Here is a 17,531-nt window from a genome sequence, read left to right on the forward strand (position 1 = left end):
CCGAGGGGCTGGGAGGGGGCGGGGTCGCGTCTGTTGCTGCAACAGGGTGCGGCCGGGTGGGGGGCGCAAGTGCAGCTTCCATTAAGCTGGGTGTCCGAGCAGTCCCCATCCCGTTCTGGGGTTCTGAGGGTCTCCGCGCTTCCCCAGGCCCCAGTGGGGTTGCTGTACGGGCGTTCCGGAAGGTGAGTGTGGATGGGAGGAGGAGCCTTGGGCGACCGAAGAGCCTGGAGGCTGCGGAACTGCTGCAGACCCCTGGGCGCGGGAGAGCTTTGTGTGGTGGAGGGGCTAGGGGGCGCGGTGAGAGGAAGACTGCGAATCGGCTGGCACGGAGGAAGAAGTCTCTGGGGAATCTTAGGACTGTCACGGGAGCGCTCCAGGGACTGGGCGGTGGCAGAGGCAGTTCTTGCTCCTGATAGGAGGGGGAGGAGGTGCCACAGGGCCCCTTCCCCTCTGCAAAGGCTTCCTCTCTATCCTCTCCAGCTGCAGCTTCAACCATGTTTTTCACTTGTGGCCCAAATGAGGCCATGGTGGTCTCCGGTAAGTCTCCTCCCAGCCAGTGACACTCACCACCCACCCCCGCCTTTAAACCTGACCTCTGTCCCCTCCTGCCTGGTCCTGTCCACACCATCTTACCAGCCCCAATGATCTGCCCGCGATGGCCACAAACCACCTGTGATTCCCAGCCTCCAAGGCATAGAATGCACGCCAGATTCTCCTTATGGGTGTTCCACCTTTTACAAACCCTTGGTCTTTTGCTCTGCCGCGATCACATTATGCCCTCACCTTACAGGGTTCTGCAGGAGCCCCCCAGTCATGGTTGCTGGAGGCCGGGTGTTTGTCCTACCCTGCATTCAACAAATCCAGAGGTAGGTAGCAACAGAACCCGGGGAAGGGAGCCCATTTTCCTCTCTTTCTCTTACTATCTGCTCCTTTCCCCCCTAGGATCTCGCTCAACACACTGACCCTCAATGTCAAGAGTGAGAAGGTTTATACCCGCCATGGGGTCCCCATCTCGGTCACGGGCATTGCCCAGGTGAGGCTCTCAGAGCCTTCCTCCCAAAGCCCACCCCCACCTTTCTCCTGGCCATTAAGCACCTCTAGCCGTGGACTTCTCAACTGTGTCTTTCCGCTGGTCTCAAACTTTCAGCCGCCGCCCCCAAGACCCCTAGCTCTTCCTCCTCCTCTCCTTGCTTCGACCATCATACCCTTTCTGTCTCTACTATGGCTGCAGGTGAAAATCCAGGGCCAGAACAAGGAGATGCTGGCAGCTGCCTGCCAGATGTTCCTGGGGAAGACGGAGGCGGAGATTGCCCACATTGCCCTGGAGACACTGGAGGGCCACCAGAGGGCAATCATGGCCCACATGACTGTGGAGGTGGGGCTGGGGGACAGGAGAAGACCTGGGTGGGATGTCAGGATGAGATGACCATGACAGACCAGCTCACCTGTGACAGATGACGAATCCAACTCCCCTCTTCCCACTGTTCTTGCTCTTTTTATAGGAGATCTATAAGGATAGACAGAAATTCTCAGAGCAAGTTTTCAAAGTGGCCTCCTCTGACCTAGTCAACATGGGTATCAGCGTGGTTAGCTACACTTTGAAGGACATTCATGATGACCAGGTAAAAATAATCAGCAGACTTGGTGGCTGGAACCTATAACCCCAACACTGGGGTGGGGTTGTGGTGGGGATCTAAAACTGGAGGGATCCATAGATCATCTGGGCTACATATGAGTTCCATTCCAACCTGGGCTACATAATGAGCTCCAGGCTAGCTCTGGCTACAGGGGTGAGATCCTGTCTCAAAACAAACAGCCTGATGTGGTGGTGTAGGCCTTTAATCCCAGCACTCGGGAGGCAGAGGCAGGTGGCTCTACAAGGCGGAGCACCAAGACAGACCTGTATAATAGACCTTATCTCTATAAACAGAATGTGGTTAGTGGTAGAGAAGAAAGCGATCAATCCTAGTGTGCTGGGGGCCCCCGGCTCCACCCTGAACCACAAGACAAACAAAAGCCAAGACGGTTGGTCCTTCCTGCTTCCTGATCCCGTCTCTCAAACCCTCCTGAGACTGGTTTCCGCTCTTCCACAGGATTACTTACACTCCTTGGGGAAAGCTCGCACAGCACAAGTCCAAAAAGATGCTCGGATCGGGGAAGCAGAGGCCAAGAGAGATGCCGGGATACGGGTGAGGGAAACGGGGGCTGCTCAGTCACCACTGGCTTGCTAGACTCCCGGGGGACAAGGGCGTGGGGGAGGGGGTTGGAGGGTTGGTTGGCCAAGCTGGGTCAGCAAGGGGTGTCATGGCAGGGAGCAAGCCCTTACCTTTCGGCCCTCCTCACTCACTGTGACCTAGGAGGCTAAGGCCAAGCAAGAGAAGGTATCTGCGCAGTGCCTCAGTGAAATAGAGATGGCCAAGGCACAGAGGGACTTTGAGCTGAAGAAAGCCACCTATGACATTGAGGTCAACACCCGGCGAGCCCAGGCTGACCTGGCCTATCAGCTGCAGGTAAGCACAGGTGTCTCTCTTCCCCTCTCTCTCGATTCCATCTCTATTAGGAGACACTTTGATCTCTGCTCTGATTCTGGTACCCCATTATTTTAAAAAGATTTATTTATTTTCTATCAGTACACTGTAGCCAGGCAGTGGTGATGCACACCTTTAATCCCAGCTTGGGAGGGAGAGGCAGGCAGATTTCTGAGTTCGAGGCCAGCCTGGCCTACAGAGTGAGTTCCTGGACATCCAGGGCTATACAGAGAAACACTGTTTTGAAAAACCTAAAAAAAAAAAGTACACTGTCACTGTCTTCAGACACACCAGAAGAGGGCGTCAGATCTCATTACAGATGGTTGTGAGCCACCATGTGGTATGCTGGGATTTGAACTCAGGACCTCAGGGAAAAAAATCAGTGCTCTTAACCACTGAGCCATCTCTCCAGCCCCCAGGATACCTCCTCTTTGACCCTTTTCCTCTGTATGATAAAAGGCATAAAAGCAGGGACTCAAAGCATAAATACCTGTACATGTATGTGTATCTGCACATACATGTAGACTGGAGCATTCAGTTGAAAACTCCGAGACAGACAGACAAACAGACAGGGACTCAAGCAGGGACTGGACAGGTAGCTCAGTTGATAAAGTACTCAGTGGCACACACTTATAGTCCCCTCAGTGGGGAGGAAGAGACAGGTGAGTCTTGGAGGATCACTGGTCAGCCAGGTTAGCAACAATCATTGAACCTCAGGCTAGTGAGTGACTCAGAATATAAGGCAAATGGTGCCTGGGGAGGAGTGACCCTGTAAGCTGTCCTCTGGCCTTCACAAACATATATGTGTGTACATCTGCACATACATGTAGACTGGAACATTCGGCTGAAAACCCAGGACAGACAGACAAACAGACAGAAAGTTAGAAAGGAAGGCAGGTAGACCATGAATGTGATTGACCAAGAGGTAGAGTGTACCTCTCTGCAAAGACACCCGGTTGCAGGTGGAAACCAAAGTGAAGAGCCACCGTGTCCCCCACTCACCAAGCTGTGTTCTGGGTATGGGTCTGCACCTGCTCAGAAGAAGAGAAGCCTCTTGTCGTATGCATGGGGTGCCCCCAAAACTTTGGTGATCAAAAGAGTGGGTAAGGAAGGACACAGCCTTGAGTGACGGAAAGTGAGCCCTGGGCGGCCCTTTACACTACAAGAAGGTATAGCTGGCCCCTGTCACTCATACGTTGCACGTTTGAGGATCTGCCTGCTCACCAGGATTGGTGGGTTAAACCACAGGTCAGTTCCTGCAGCATTTGCTGTGTGTGCTGGACACAGAATGCTGAGGAATTCTAGCTGGCTGATCCAGCCTCCAGATAAGCTTCAACGCGTAAGTGCTGCCTTGTGTCTGAGCTCAGGCTGCAGGGGGTTCCGCTGGAGTATCATCGACAGCATTTCTGGGTTTTGTTAGTGGTTTCGCTGTTTAAGATGACTCTCAGGACTGAGGGTACAGCACACACACACACAAACACACACACACACACAAACGATTAAAGTAGTACTAAAGTGCTTTGTGGAGTCCTTTAGCGCTGGAGGCTGTGAAGTCCCTAATGGAGAAAGTGTGTGTTGTTCGGTTACCTCTGTTCAGGCACAAGTTAAAATACAGTTGGCATCTGTTCCACCCTAATGCATCAGCTCTGTGTGGGGTTTTTTTTTGTTTGTTTGTTTGTTTGTTTGGTTGGTTGGTTATTTTTTAAAGATTTATTTATTTATTTATTTAATGTCTATGAGTACACACTGTAGCTGTACAGATAGTTGTGAGCCTTCATCTGGTTGTTGGGAATTGACTTTAGGACCTCTGCTCACTCTGGTCAACCCTGCTCGCTCCGGTAGACCTCATTGGCTCTGGCCCAAAGATTTATTTATTATTATAAATAAGTACACTGTAGCTGTCTTCAGACACACCAGAAGAAGGCATCAGATCTCATTACGGGTGGCTGAGAGCCACCGTGTGGTTGCTGGGATTTGAACTCAGGACCTTCAGAAGAGCAGTTGGTGCTCTTACCTGCTGAGCCATCTCACCAAAGCCCTCTGTGTGTTTTAATATAAAGTTTCCTTAATTTTTTTTTTTTTTGTTCACCAGTCAGTTGTTTTTGTTTTCTTTGTTCTTCTACACAGAGTCTCACTATGTAGCCCTGTCTGGTCTAGAACTCTGTAGACCATGCTGGCCTCAAACACAGAGATCCACCTGCCTCTACCCTAGAATGCTGAGATTAAAGTTGTGCACCACCATGTCCTGCTTGCTTGTTTGAGACAGGGTCCTCACACAGTAGCCCAGACTAGACTCAAACATGTAGCAGTCTTCCCGTGTCAGCCTTTTTACTGCTGGTATTACAAGCGTGTACCACTGTACCTAGCTTAAAAGGTATCTTTAAACAAAAACACTTAAACAAAATTATATATTGATTAGCTAATAAAAGTATAGATTATACTGTTCCTTGAACTCAGAGATCCTCCTGCCTCTGCTGGGGTTAAAGGTGCCACTTTGGTGGCACACATCTTTAATCCCAGCACTTGAAAGGCAGAGGCAGGTGAATCTTTATGAGCTGAAGGTCAGCCTGGTCTACAGAGTGAGTTCCAGGACAACAAGGGCTATACAGAGAAACCTTGTCTTGAAAAAACCAATTTGTTCTTGTTGTTTGTTTGTTTGTTTTTCCAGGTAGAGTTTCTCTGTGTAGCCCTAGCTGTCCTGAAATAACTCTGTAGACCAGGCTGGCCTCGAACTCAGAAATCCGCCTGCCTCTGCCTCCCAAGTCCTGGGATTAAAGGTGTGTGCCACCACTGCCTGGCAAAAGATAATATTTTTATGTAACGTGTTTATGGGATGGCTGTTGTGCCTGCATGTTTATGTGTGCACCATGCTCCGGTGCCTGTGGAGGTCAGAAGAGGGCATCAGATGCCCTGGAAGTGGAGTTATAAATGGTCATAAGATGCCAGGCATATGCTGGGTGATGAAAACAGATCCTTTGCGAGGGCAACCGGTGTTCTTAACTGCTAAACTTTCTCTCCAGTCACCACTATGTTTAATTATATTTATGTATGTTCGGGTCAGAGACAACCTGCCTCAAGAGCCAGCTCATTCCTACCATGTGATTGCCCCAGGATCAAACTCTGGTAGTCAGGCTTGGAGACAGATGCCTTTATGCCCTCAGCCATTTTAGCTAGTTCAAGATCACATCAAGTTTGAAGCAAGCTTGAGTTCTGTACTAATAAGGTAAGCCTTTCTGCAGAGTGACAACACCCTACCAAAAAAAAAAAAAAAAAGGCTGGAGAGATGGCTCAGCAGTTAAGAGCACTGGCTGTTCTTCCAGAGGTCCTGAGTTCAATTCTCAGTCTCAGGAGATCCAATGCCCTCTTCTAGTATGCAGATGTACATGCGGATGAAGCACCCCATATACATAAAATGTATAAATAAATATTTAGAGATAGGTGGTGGTACATGCCTTTAATCTTGGCACTAGGGAGGCAGTTGGCCTCGTGAGTTTGAAACCACCCTGTTCTGCAGTTGAGTTTCAGGATAGTCAGGGCTACATAGTGAAACCCTGTCTTGAAAAGTCAGATGATGGGCTGGAGAGATGACTCAGCAGTTAAGAGCACTGGCTACTGTCCCGAAGGTCCTGAGTTCAAATCCCAGCAACCACATGGTGGCTCCCAACTGTCTCTAATGTGGGTCTGACTCCCTCTTCTGGCACACAAGTATACATACAGATAGGCCACTCATATACGTAAAATAAATAAAAATCTTTAAAAAATGTTTATAAAAGAAAGAAAGAAAGAAAAAGAAAAGCCAGATGATGATGATGATAATGATGATGAAGAAAAGAGAAAGTTGAACACACATGATCTCTGGAAGCTGGTTATAGCAGTTGCTTCTAGAAAGGGAACCAAGAGGTTTGAGGCAAGAGGTGAGAGGAAGCTACTTTCTACATGTCTACTTTTCCTTTTGAGTTTACTTTGTTCCTTATTTTGTGTGCAAAAGATTTTTTTTTAAAAAAAAAGATATCTGCTGGCGGGTTGTAAAAGGCACTACTGACGAGTGAGCTGTCCGGGCTGGCATTGATGGTGGCTTACTCTTTTTTTTTTTTAAGATTTATTTGTTTATTATATGTAAGTACACTGTAGCTGTCTTCAGACAACCCAGAAGAGGGCGTCAGATTTCATTACAAGATGGTTGTGAGCCACCATGTGGTTGCTGGGATTTGAACTCAGGACCTTCAGAAGGGCAGTCAGTGCTCTTAACATCTGAGCCATCTCTCCAGCCTGATGGTGGCTTACTCTTAAGAATGGCAGCAAAGAAGAAATGGAGACGTGAACAGGATTGAGGAGGTAGATTATGACCACAAAGAGCTCAGTGCCCTCTGGATCCTCTTACTATAGAGAGTTACCTGGGAGGGACGCTTTGTTTCATCCCAGGGAGAACAGGTACCAGCCTCATCCATTCAGATGCTAAGCCCTTACTTAACCTAGCTGCTCTGCGAAGTCACAAGGCAGTTCCCAGGCCCTGGCTTGATTCTGTACTTGAAATGGATCCCAATACTGAATAGGCTGAGCCGACCAGGAAAATGCTTCCTGGGTCTCTTCCACGTTGTGTATCCCACCGGTGGCTCTGGCTTTTCTCTCTGACGCCTGCTCCCTAACCATGCATGACTCAAGTGCCCCTTGTTCCTTAGGTGGCCAAGACGAAGCAGCAGATTGAGGAGCAGCGGGTGCAGGTGCAGGTGGTTGAGCGCGCCCAGCAGGTGGCAGTGCAGGAGCAGGAGATCGCCCGGCGCGAAAAGGAGCTGGAGGCCCGCGTGCGCAAACCAGCAGAGGCTGAGCGCTACAAGCTGGAACGCCTGGCGGAAGCAGAGAAGTAACGCCCCCTTCCTGAGCCCTCTCCTGGCCCCTGGACGCTCATAGTCAGAAAAGGCGCCCTGGCAATGAACCGCTTCCCTTCTGTCCCCAGGGCCCAGCTGATCATGCAGGCAGAAGCCGAAGCTGAGTCTGTGCGGGTGAGTTGGGGCATGGCTCCTGATTGATTGACACAGGGAAGGGCTTGTTAGGGTTTCTTTTTTATTTTTTTTTATTTATTATTTTTTTTTTTTTTGGTTTTTCGAGACAGGGTTTCTCTGTATAGCCCTAGCTGTCCTGGAACTCACTCTGTAGACCAGGCTGGCCTCGAACTCAGAAATCCGCCTGCCTCTGCCTCCCAAGTGCTGGAATTAAAGGCGTGTGCCACCACTGCCCGGCAGGGTTTCTTATTCTCTATTGCTTGTTTTTTGGATTTTTGAGACAAGAACTACTATGTCACCCTGGGTGACCTGGAACTATTACTAGGTCACCCTGGCTGACCTGGAGCTCACTGTGTAAACAAGATGGCTTCAAACTCAGGGAGATCCACCTACCTCTGCCTCCCAAGTACTGGCATTCAAGGCACTCATAATTAAACCCTGTTGTTGCTGCTTACCACCACCACCACCACCACCACCTTCTCCTCCTCCTCTTCCTCCTCCTCCTTTTCTTCCTCTTCCTCTTCTTCCTCCTATTCCTCCTCCTCCAATGTGGGGGACAAGGTGGTGCATCTTGCCAGTCTGGAGATTTTAAGTAAGATTGTTGGCAAGCACCTTTACCCTCTAAGTCTCATTGGCCTCAGAATTTGGTATCCTTAATGAGTTTCCTGTCCTGTGCCCTCCACAGATGCGAGGGGAAGCTGAGGCCTTTGCCATAGAGGCCCGAGCTCGTGCTGAGGCGGAGCAAATGGCCAAGAAGGCCGAAGCCTTCCAGATGTACCAGGAGGCTGCCCAACTGGACATGCTGCTGGAGAAGCTGCCCCAGGTCTGGAGACTGGTGGGACTCTGGAAGGAGGGGTGAAGTTAAGTGACTAGGGGAGTCGTTAGGGGTGCCAAATATAAGGTAGGACCGAATGGAGGAATTACGGTCAGTTGTGGGGTGAATCTGATGGATGGTGTGGTCATAGCTATCTCTGCCTACCAGGTGGCAGAAGAGATCAGTGGTCCCTTGACCTCAGCCAATAAGATCACACTGGTGTCTAGCGGAAGCGGAACCATGGGGGCAGCCAAAGTCACCGGGGAAGTACTGGACATCTTAAGCCGCCTGCCAGAGAGTGTGGAGAGACTCACAGGCGTCAGCATCTCCCAGGTAAGGGGGAGTGCAGAGTGTGTGTGTGTGTGTTTAAGTACCTAAATCACGTGATACAGTAAGCTGAGTGCTTAATGAGCATCCAGGAGCCCAGGAAGTCACAGGCAGTGACTTTCTCGGTGCCCAAGCCACCTTGCTGAGGACTCAAGATCAATTCCCAGAACTCATGTCGGGTCCCTACTTGGCTAGCTCCAGGCCAGTGAGAGAGGAGTGGGATCCCAGCACTCAGGAGGCAGAGGCAGGAGGGTCTCAAGTTTGAGGCCAGCCTGGTCAAAGGACAAGTTCCAAGACAGTCAGGACTGACTACACAGAGAAACCTTGTCTCAGAAAATACAAAAACAAAACAAGAAAAAAACAAAAACAAAATTAGCTTAACAATACAAATCACCCTCCTTGCAGAGGGGTTGGGAAAATTGTTTGCAGAGCACTTAAGGCAGTGTTGGATAAACCACAAAAAAACATGCAGCAGGGTGTATAAAAGCTTGAATCTCAGCACTCCGAAGGCAGATGAGTTTGAGGCCATCTGGGGTAATATACTGAGACCTCATCTTTTTGTTTGAGACTGGCTTTCTCTTTGATTGGCCCTGGGTGCCCTAGAACTCACTCTGTAGACCAGGCTGCCCTCGAACTCACTCAAGGATCCACCTGCCTCTGCCTCCCCAGTATTTTATCACCATCCCTCGAGACCCCTTCTTAAAAAATAAAATCACATGTGTATTAAAGCAGTCTTCCATCAAGCTGGGTTTGTTGGGATATCCTTGAAGCCTGACCTAGGGCTTTGCGCTAAGGAGTATGCAAACGAAGTTCTAGTCTTCTTCAGTGATGGGTGCCTGGAACCCGCTATGTAGACCAGCCTCAGACGGAGATCCACCTCCCCTCCAGAACCCATCCTTCCAAATGGATGCTACAGAGAGCAGATGCTGTTTTCCCACCCTGTCACGTCTTTTCTTTTCTCTAGGTGAATCACAACAAGCCTTTAAGGACAGCGTGAGCCCTCAGTCCTCCATGGTACCTGGGCAGGTGGCCAAAGCGGTCTCATTGCATGCGCCTCACATGGCCTCCCTGAGCATGGCCCCCGCCAACAGGGGTGCACATCTCTCCCTTGCCAAATAGTCTGTGCCTTGCCTCGGAGGGTTTACCCCTTCGCAGCCCGTTGCCAGTGCCCTGCACCAAGACTTTGGTTATCTTACTTCAGCCCATCCCTACTATTTAATTTCCTGATTAATAAAGTAGACTGTCTGAGCTGGGGTTATCTATACTTACTTCCTCACCAAGACCAAAAGATAGCCCTAAAGATACCAACAGCTAAAATAACCAGTTTGCAGCATGCTGGAAGCAGAATGAATTCCAGGCCAGCTTGGGTAGCAAGAACCTGACTCGGTTGGTCTTCTCCCTAGAAGCTGGCAGTGCAGACTCCTGCAATGAAGTTGATACCCCTTAAGCACCTTGCTCTGCATTATTAAATCCAGACCTATTATTTATACCTAATCTCACTAGGAAGTGTGGTAGCTTTAGCCTAGGGAATTCAGAGCCAGCCTGAGCAAGTCTCAAACTACAGGCCACAAGTTAACCCCAGAGAGTGGATGATGGGGTCGGGGGCTGTGTTCAGGATTGTGGGCAGCTCTGAACCCACAATCCTCCACTGAATGCTGGTGTTAGAGCGACGTCCAACTGGAATACCTAGAGAGCTGGGGATGTCACTCAGCGGGTCTCTAGCCCTGAAAGGAACTGCTAGGCATCCCACTTGTATCTCATCTATTGGAAAGGCAGGGGCAGGAGAGCCACCTAGTTAAGAGACAGCCTGGGCAAGTTAGAGACACTTAGTTCAAAAGACCTGAGGGGGGATGCAGCTCAGTGATATAGTACTTGCCTAACTCATAGGTCAGTGTTCAGTCACCAACACCACAAAAACCTCAAAATGAAGATGTGACTGGCTCCTGTAGGATAGCTTGCTTGCTTAGAATTCTAGAAGTTTTGTGACACCCATATGACCTAATTCAACCTGGGACAGGTGCCTCCACCAGTAACTTTGCCACAGCTGAATGAGCACACACAGCCCCACACCTTTTTCCAATTCCCATTTATTTCTGGCTCTCCATTTATTTCTGGGGGAAATATCTTTTCAATATGAAAAAAAAAAAAAAAGCAAGTTCAACACAAAATAGAAAGATAGGAAATGACCAAACCAAGGGCAGGAGGAAAACGGGACAAAGACATCTGAAACACCCAGGTGGGAGCATACTTCCCCACGGGTGGAGTTTAAGCGGTAATTGGAGTGTTCAGAGACTAAGGCCTTGCCGTACCCCTAGTCCCCATGCACCATCTCTTGGAGAAAGGAGAACCAATGCAGGGAAGACACCTCCAATGGCAGATTTGGCTCAGGACAGCTGGGAGGATATAAATGGAGAAAATACTGTTAATACCTCTCCTGAGGCTGAGAGATGAAGCAGAAAACAAAAAACCCTGTTGATTGAAAGCCTCAGTGGATTTATGTCTAAACTCACTGTGCCCTGACTAGAAAACTCCACCCCTCTCTTCCTGGTGACCTCCATCTACCCCCTTCTACCCATCTTTCCCCGATCTACTACTTTGCTTTAAGATGCTGGGCTGGGTTCTACACAGCATCTGGAGCAGAACTCAGGCTCCTGGAGAATATGCTGGAAGAATATTAACTGGACAGTTATTAAAAAGCCCGGGTAACACCCAGAATGTCAGAATGGATAGAGAACGGAGACATTCCACAAACAAATATTTATTGAGTGCCTCCCATGTGCCAGGCACCAAGAAAACAAAAACGAAACAAAAACAGGACAGAGGCAGCAGAAAGAAACTGGAGAACAAAGGGCAGTAGGAGGAAGCTGAGGGAACTAAGCAGCCTGAGGTGAAGCAGGGCTCTCTGCCTTAGGCCTCTTCTTCTGCCTCCTCTCCAAAATCCTCTTCCTCTTCTGCTGTGGCATCCTGGTACTGCTGGTACTCGGAGACGAGGTCGTTCATGTTGCTCTCAGCTTCGGTGAACTCCATCTCGTCCATGCCCTCACCAGTGTACCAGTGGAGGAAAGCCTTCCGGCGGAACATGGCCGTAAACTGCTCCGAGATGCGCTTGAAGAGCTCCTGGATGGCCGTGCTGTTTCCAATGAAGGTGACTGCCATCTTGAGGCCTCGTGGCGGGATGTCACAGACAGCTGTCTTGACATTGTTGGGGATCCATTCCACGAAGTAGCTGCTATTCTTATTCTGCACGTTGAGCATCTGCTCATCGACCTCCTTCATGGACATCCGTCCACGGAAGACAGCCGCAACTGTGAGGTACCGGCCGTGGCGCGGGTCGCAGGCGGCCATCATGTTCTTGGCGTCGAAGACCTGCTGGGTAAGTTCAGGCACAGTGAGGGCCCGGTACTGCTGGCTTCCACGGCTGGTGAGAGGGGCAAAGCCAGGCATGAAGAAGTGGAGACGTGGGAATGGCACCATGTTGACAGCCAGCTTCCGAAGGTCAGCATTAAGCTGGCCCGGGAAACGGAGGCAGGTGGTGACGCCGCTCATGGTGGCTGAGACGAGATGGTTCAGGTCCCCGTAGGTGGGCGTGGTCAGCTTGAGGGTACGGAAGCAGATGTCGTAGAGGGCCTCGTTGTCGATGCAGTAGGTCTCGTCTGTGTTCTCCACCAACTGATGGACGGACAGGGTGGCGTTGTAGGGCTCTACCACGGTATCAGACACTTTCGGTGAGGGGACCACGCTGAAGGTATTCATGATGCGGTCAGGATATTCTTCCCGGATCTTGCTGATGAGCAGGGTGCCCATGCCAGAGCCAGTGCCTCCACCCAGTGAGTGGGTCAGCTGAAAGCCTTGCAGGCAGTCACAGCTCTCCGCCTCCTTCCGCACCACATCCAAGACAGAGTCAACCAGCTCAGCTCCCTCTGTGTAGTGGCCCTTAGCCCAGTTGTTGCCTGCCCCAGACTGACCTGGAATGTAAGGGAAAAAATTTTTTTTAAAAAGCTTTAATGACTAAGATATGGGAGAAACACAATGTTTGGGATAATTCCTGGGCACATGGGAACCCATTCCACAAAACTCACCAAAAACAAAGTTGTCTGGCCTGAAGATCTGGCCAAAAGGACCTGAGCGAACAGAGTCCATAGTCCCGGGTTCTAGATCCACCAAGATAGCTCGAGGGACATACTTGCCACCTGCAGGGATTCAAGTAGATGTTTGATCGATCAGCAATGAAATAGCCCAAATTTGGCACGGGAAATCAGCCACTAAGCACCACCACCTGGTATTACCACCTGGTGGCAGTAGAGCTCATCTTTAGCCCCTTAGGGTGTGTGTCTAAGGGGAAAAAAAAAAGGGAACCACGAAGAGGGGTACCAGATACTTAAAAGTGTAGAAAAACAGGGCGAGGTGATGCTGTCCTTTAAACCCAGCACTTGGGAGATAGATGATCTATGGGAGCTCCAGGGCGTCAAGTGATGAATGGGGTTCCCGTCTCAAAAGAGGGGCAGGGGGAAGTGTTAGGAGGGGATTTCTGGCCTCACCTGTGGCTTCGTTGTAGTACACAGAGATTCGGTCCAGCTGCAGGTCGCTGTCCCCGTGGTAGGTACCGGTGGGGTCGATGCCGTGTTCATCGCTTATCACCTCCCAGAACTGCATAGGGAAGAGCAGCGAGGCTTCAAAGTCTCAAGTCCTAAGGGATGCCTCCCGCCCCTCATTTCAATCCCAGACACGCTCAAACAAGGCTGAGGGGCAGACTCGGCAATTCCGTTATCTGCTTGCTGAACCTCCATAGAGGAACCTACGCCCTGGATGGTTACAACGTTTGTGGATAGGGCCAGGGATGGGTGGGTCAGGGGTTATAAGCATCTGTGTGGGCGGAATGGAGACCATCGACTCGGCTTAGCACCCAGGTTGGGTCCCGAAGCCAGGCACCGCCCTTGCAGGCCAGCACAAAAGAGTTGGGGGGGGGGGGGGGGGGGGGGGGAGAAAGGTGCGGCCACTGCAGTCGCCCACCCCTTACGCGCTCCACGTGACTGCGGTGGCGGGCCGCTCCTCCTACAAGCCACAAAGGCGGGAGCAGTCCAGGCGGGGCCTAGATCGAGGGGCGGGGCCAGTGCGCCCCCGCGGGCAGGGGCCGCATTGTCCCTGCGCGCCAGGGGCTCCAACCCCGCCCTCAAAAGGGTCCCACCCTTCAGCCACCGTTCAGTGGCCGCACTTCCTCCCTCCTCCTCCACGTTGTAATTGCGCGCAAATGGCGGGGGAGATTTTTTTTTTAAAAGCCCCATCGCCTCCGATCTTTTCCCCTTCCTTACCTCTCCTTGATTTCCCCCGACAGTCTCTCACATACTTGAAAAGCTCACACTTTCCTGCCGCTCACACCCTAAGATCTCTTTTAAGGGCAATGAAAAGTAAAAGTAGGCACCTACACATAATTATTATCTAAAAAAAGCCTTGGGGTGGCGGGTTCGATGGGGTCTCCAAGCCTTTGTTAAGAGGCAATGCGCACCGGGGCACCTCTGCAGCTGCCCGCCAAACCTCGCCCCTTCCCCCTCCATTCTGTTCCAGTAGGGCCCTCCAGGCTGGGTGGGGGTGGCGCAAGGGGAAAACCTCGCCTCGGCTTTGTCTCGGATCATTTCCGCATCCCTCCAGTCCTCGAACCGTTAGAAAACCCCTTTTAAGACCAGCTCTTACCAGTCCCTCAGCCTCTCCTTTCCCCTAAACTCAAAAGGCGCTTTTAATAGCTTTCCGAAAATGTGCCAAGAAAAACATTTCCTCATTTCTCAATATCAGAACGCAAGCTACAAATATGGGTTATATTTATTCGTGCAAAACTTTGAGGGGCTAAATCTGACGGGTGGAGAATGCAAACGCCCCATGAACATCGCTCATGAATAACACAGGCTTCTAATCCTTACATATTTCAGTCAAAATTTTAAAAATCCTTACCTTAGCACCGATCTGGTTGCCACACTGTCCGGCCTGGATGTGCACGATTTCCCTCATGGCTACGGTTTACTGTAATAAATTTTTTTTTGATGGTTCCAATGTAGGTACCGAGGAAGAAAAGATAATTAAGGTTTTTGGGGTTTTTTTCCTCTGGGCCGGTTTCAGACTGAAAGGACGTAACGGAGCCCCGGAGGCTGCAGCAGCGAGATGCGAGCACGACCGCAGGAAGGTTCTAAGAGGCAGAAAAGGCTGGGGAGCACAGATGGGAAGGCGCGCAGGGCGGGGCGCGCGTTCGCGCGGCCGGGGGCGGGAGATAGGCGGGCGCCCCGGGTCGTAGACAAAGCCTACCCAACCAGTCGCTGATTAGACCAGCCGATCACGTGCCAGACGGCCATTGGTCTCTGAGCCAGTGGTGAGCGCAGTCCTTTTTGGGAGTTGTAGTTCTCTATTGTTGTCCACGCTGCAAAAAGAAGTTAGGAATGGGTGGGTACTGTGGGAGAAATTGGGGGTATCGTGTATTCCTGAGAGAGGATTTCGTACTAAAACAGGTTTGGGGAAATATAGTAATTAGGAGATCTGAGGTGCCCGAGTTGGAAGGTGGGTTGGGCACGCCCTGCCTGCTGCCCACCGCAGAAGGTCTGGGAAGGCCAGACTGCATAGCTCAGCAGAAAATCCTGAGAACTGTGTTGTCTTTCCCTGATACACAGTATCTAGTTCTTTGTGATCCCGAGACAGGAATTTCAGTAAGGCCCGGCTCCCCTCGCATCCCTCCAGAAGAAAGAATTGCCCTTCTGTTTCCTAGGGAGTTGTCTCAAGGATTTTCAAAAGAGAAACAAAATTGCAAGGATCATGGGGGAAACTGCCTGGAGCTGATGGCCCAAAAGAATGAAGGTGTACGTAAAAATCTGCGTGGGATTTGGGCCCTTCGGACGACATTCTGGTCATCTTGTCAGTACAGACTGTAGCGTGGACAGACTAAGAGAATGTCAGTCTTTAGACAGTGCCTCCCTCTCTCAGACACTTGCTTGAAGGGTTTTTTTGTTTGTTTGTTTTTTCCAGTTAGTTTATTTTATTCATTAGGTGAGTCTGTGGCAATGTCCTGGAACTGAGCGGCAGGATGGGGATTGAATGGGCTTAAGTCAGAGCCGCTTAAGCTTCTCTTTCCAGGGTTTCGAAAAATACTAAGTATCCTCAAAGGTTTAAAGGGATGCAAAGTGACTAATCAGAATAAGAGCTGGAGTGGTTCACACCATTAGTCCCTGAATTCTGACTAGAAGGCAAGAGAAATTCAAGGTCAGCCTGGGCTACCGAGATAGCTTGAGGTAATAGCTTTACCTTCAGTCTCTAAATGAACAAATAGAAAGGAAAAATTAGGTTGTGCCTGCCCAACCTCCCAAGCAACAGGGAGGTTGAGGCAGAAGGATCCTTGCACTTTGGAGGCTAACCTGGTCTACAAAACGAGAGCCTGGGGGCTGGCAAGATGGCTCAGTGGGTAAGAGCACTGACTGCTCTTCCGAAGGTCCTGAGTTCGGATCCCAGCAACCACATGGTGGTTCACAACCACCCATAATGAGATCTGACACCCTCTTCTGGTGGGTCTGAAGACAGCTGCAGTAAGTTACGCTGGATCGAGCAGGGCTGGCAGAGGTCCTGAGATCAACAGCAGCCACACACATGATGGCTCACAGCCATCTGTACAGCTACAGTGTACTCATACACATAAAATAAATAAAAATAAATCTTAAAAACAAAAAACAAAAAACAAAAAAAAAAAAAAAAACGAGAGCCTGTCTTGGAAACAAAACATATGTGGGGCTAGAGAGATGGCTCAGCAGAGCATTTGCTCTTCTCCAAAGAACAGGTTCAATTCCGGTCACCCACACAGAAGCTCTCAACTATTCCATAACTCCAGATCCAGGGACCCAACACCCTCTTCTGTACTCTGTAGGCTTGTTGCACACAAGTACTACAGACATACATCCAAGCAAACTACTAATACACATAAATAAAAACCTCTTTTTTAAAAAAAAAGGAATCGGGCCGTGATGGCGCACACCTTTGATCCCAGCCCTTGGGAGGCAGAGGCAGAGGCAGGCAGATTTCTGAGTTCGAGCCCAGCCTGGTCTACAGAGTAAGTTCCAGGTCAGTCAGGGCTACACAGAGAAACCCTGTCTCAAAAAACAAACAAACAAACAAAATTTTAAAAAAAGGAAAAACAAGCAAACAAAGGAAAGGGGCTGGTAAGCAGTATCAAGAATGTAATTATACATTCATGTGTGTTGGACCTAAGAAAGGGAGGATCCCTGTGAGTTTAAGGCTAACCTGCTAAGTTAGTTCTAGGTTACCAGAGGCACATAATGAGACCCCCTTCTCTGGCTTAAAGAAAATGAATCAAAGACGTGCAATCAACATACAGCTCAAGTCAGTTTGTTTGTTTGTTTTGAGACAGGGTTTCTCTGTGTAGCCCTGTCTGTCCTGGAACTCACTCTGTAGACCAGGCTGGCCTTGAACTCAGAAATTCTCCTGTCTCTGCCTCCCAAGTGCTGGGATTAAAGGCATGTGCCACCACTGCCCGGCTCAAGTAACCTTTTAAATAAAAGAACATTTAAGTTGCATCAATACTCCTTTATTCATTAAAATACAATATTTCAATTTTGGTCATGCTAACAATGAAAGCGATTATTTGATTATTTTGTGCTACTTGAATTTGTCCTATTTACTGTAGGAACATGGGTAAGCCATCCAATTTAAAACTCCAAACGTCTGGCGATTTACTGTGGACATATTGAGAAAACCAACGGGAAACATCTATACAAGCCACTGTCCTGGAGTACTTTCATGTTTTTTTATAATGAAATAAATTATTTTATTATACTTGTCTCCTCTTTTGAAAGATGACGACAGACTTTGCGGTTTTAG

General features: G+C 49.8%; 3 protein-coding genes across 6 annotated transcripts in view; 2 read left to right on the forward strand and 1 right to left on the reverse strand.

Moving 5' to 3' along the window:
- Positions 1-17,531, forward strand: part of LOC116074627 (H-2 class I histocompatibility antigen, D-37 alpha chain-like) — a 714,163-nt gene that overhangs the window by 456,207 nt on the left and 240,425 nt on the right. The window lies entirely within an intron of this gene.
- Flot1 (flotillin 1) lies at positions 13-9,917 on the forward strand. Of its 2 annotated transcripts, XM_031347304.1 has the most exons (13): positions 13-182; positions 481-537; positions 791-866; positions 943-1,033; positions 1,232-1,375; positions 1,503-1,622; positions 2,094-2,189; positions 2,358-2,510; positions 7,208-7,389; positions 7,483-7,528; positions 8,214-8,351; positions 8,511-8,675; positions 9,634-9,917. In XM_031347304.1, the coding sequence occupies exons 2-13, from the start codon at positions 495-497 to the stop codon at positions 9,664-9,666; spliced, it is 1,287 nt and encodes a 428-aa protein (XP_031203164.1). In that variant the 5' UTR covers positions 13-182; positions 481-494; the 3' UTR covers positions 9,667-9,917. The 2 variants fall into 2 exon arrangements, with proteins under 2 accessions (XP_031203164.1, XP_031203165.1); XM_031347305.1 differs by lacking the exon at positions 481-537.
- On the reverse strand, positions 11,412-14,915 carry Tubb (tubulin beta class I). Its single transcript, XM_031347300.1, has 4 exons — positions 14,613-14,915; positions 13,208-13,316; positions 12,749-12,859; positions 11,412-12,634 (listed from the first exon to the last, which is right to left on the reverse strand). The coding sequence occupies exons 1-4, from the start codon at positions 14,667-14,669 to the stop codon at positions 11,577-11,579; spliced, it is 1,335 nt and encodes a 444-aa protein (XP_031203160.1). The 5' UTR covers positions 14,670-14,915; the 3' UTR covers positions 11,412-11,576.

Source organism: Mastomys coucha, unplaced genomic scaffold (genome assembly GCF_008632895.1).
Source record: "Mastomys coucha isolate ucsf_1 unplaced genomic scaffold, UCSF_Mcou_1 pScaffold3, whole genome shotgun sequence".
Classification (NCBI taxonomy): Eukaryota; Metazoa; Chordata; class Mammalia; order Rodentia; family Muridae; genus Mastomys; species Mastomys coucha.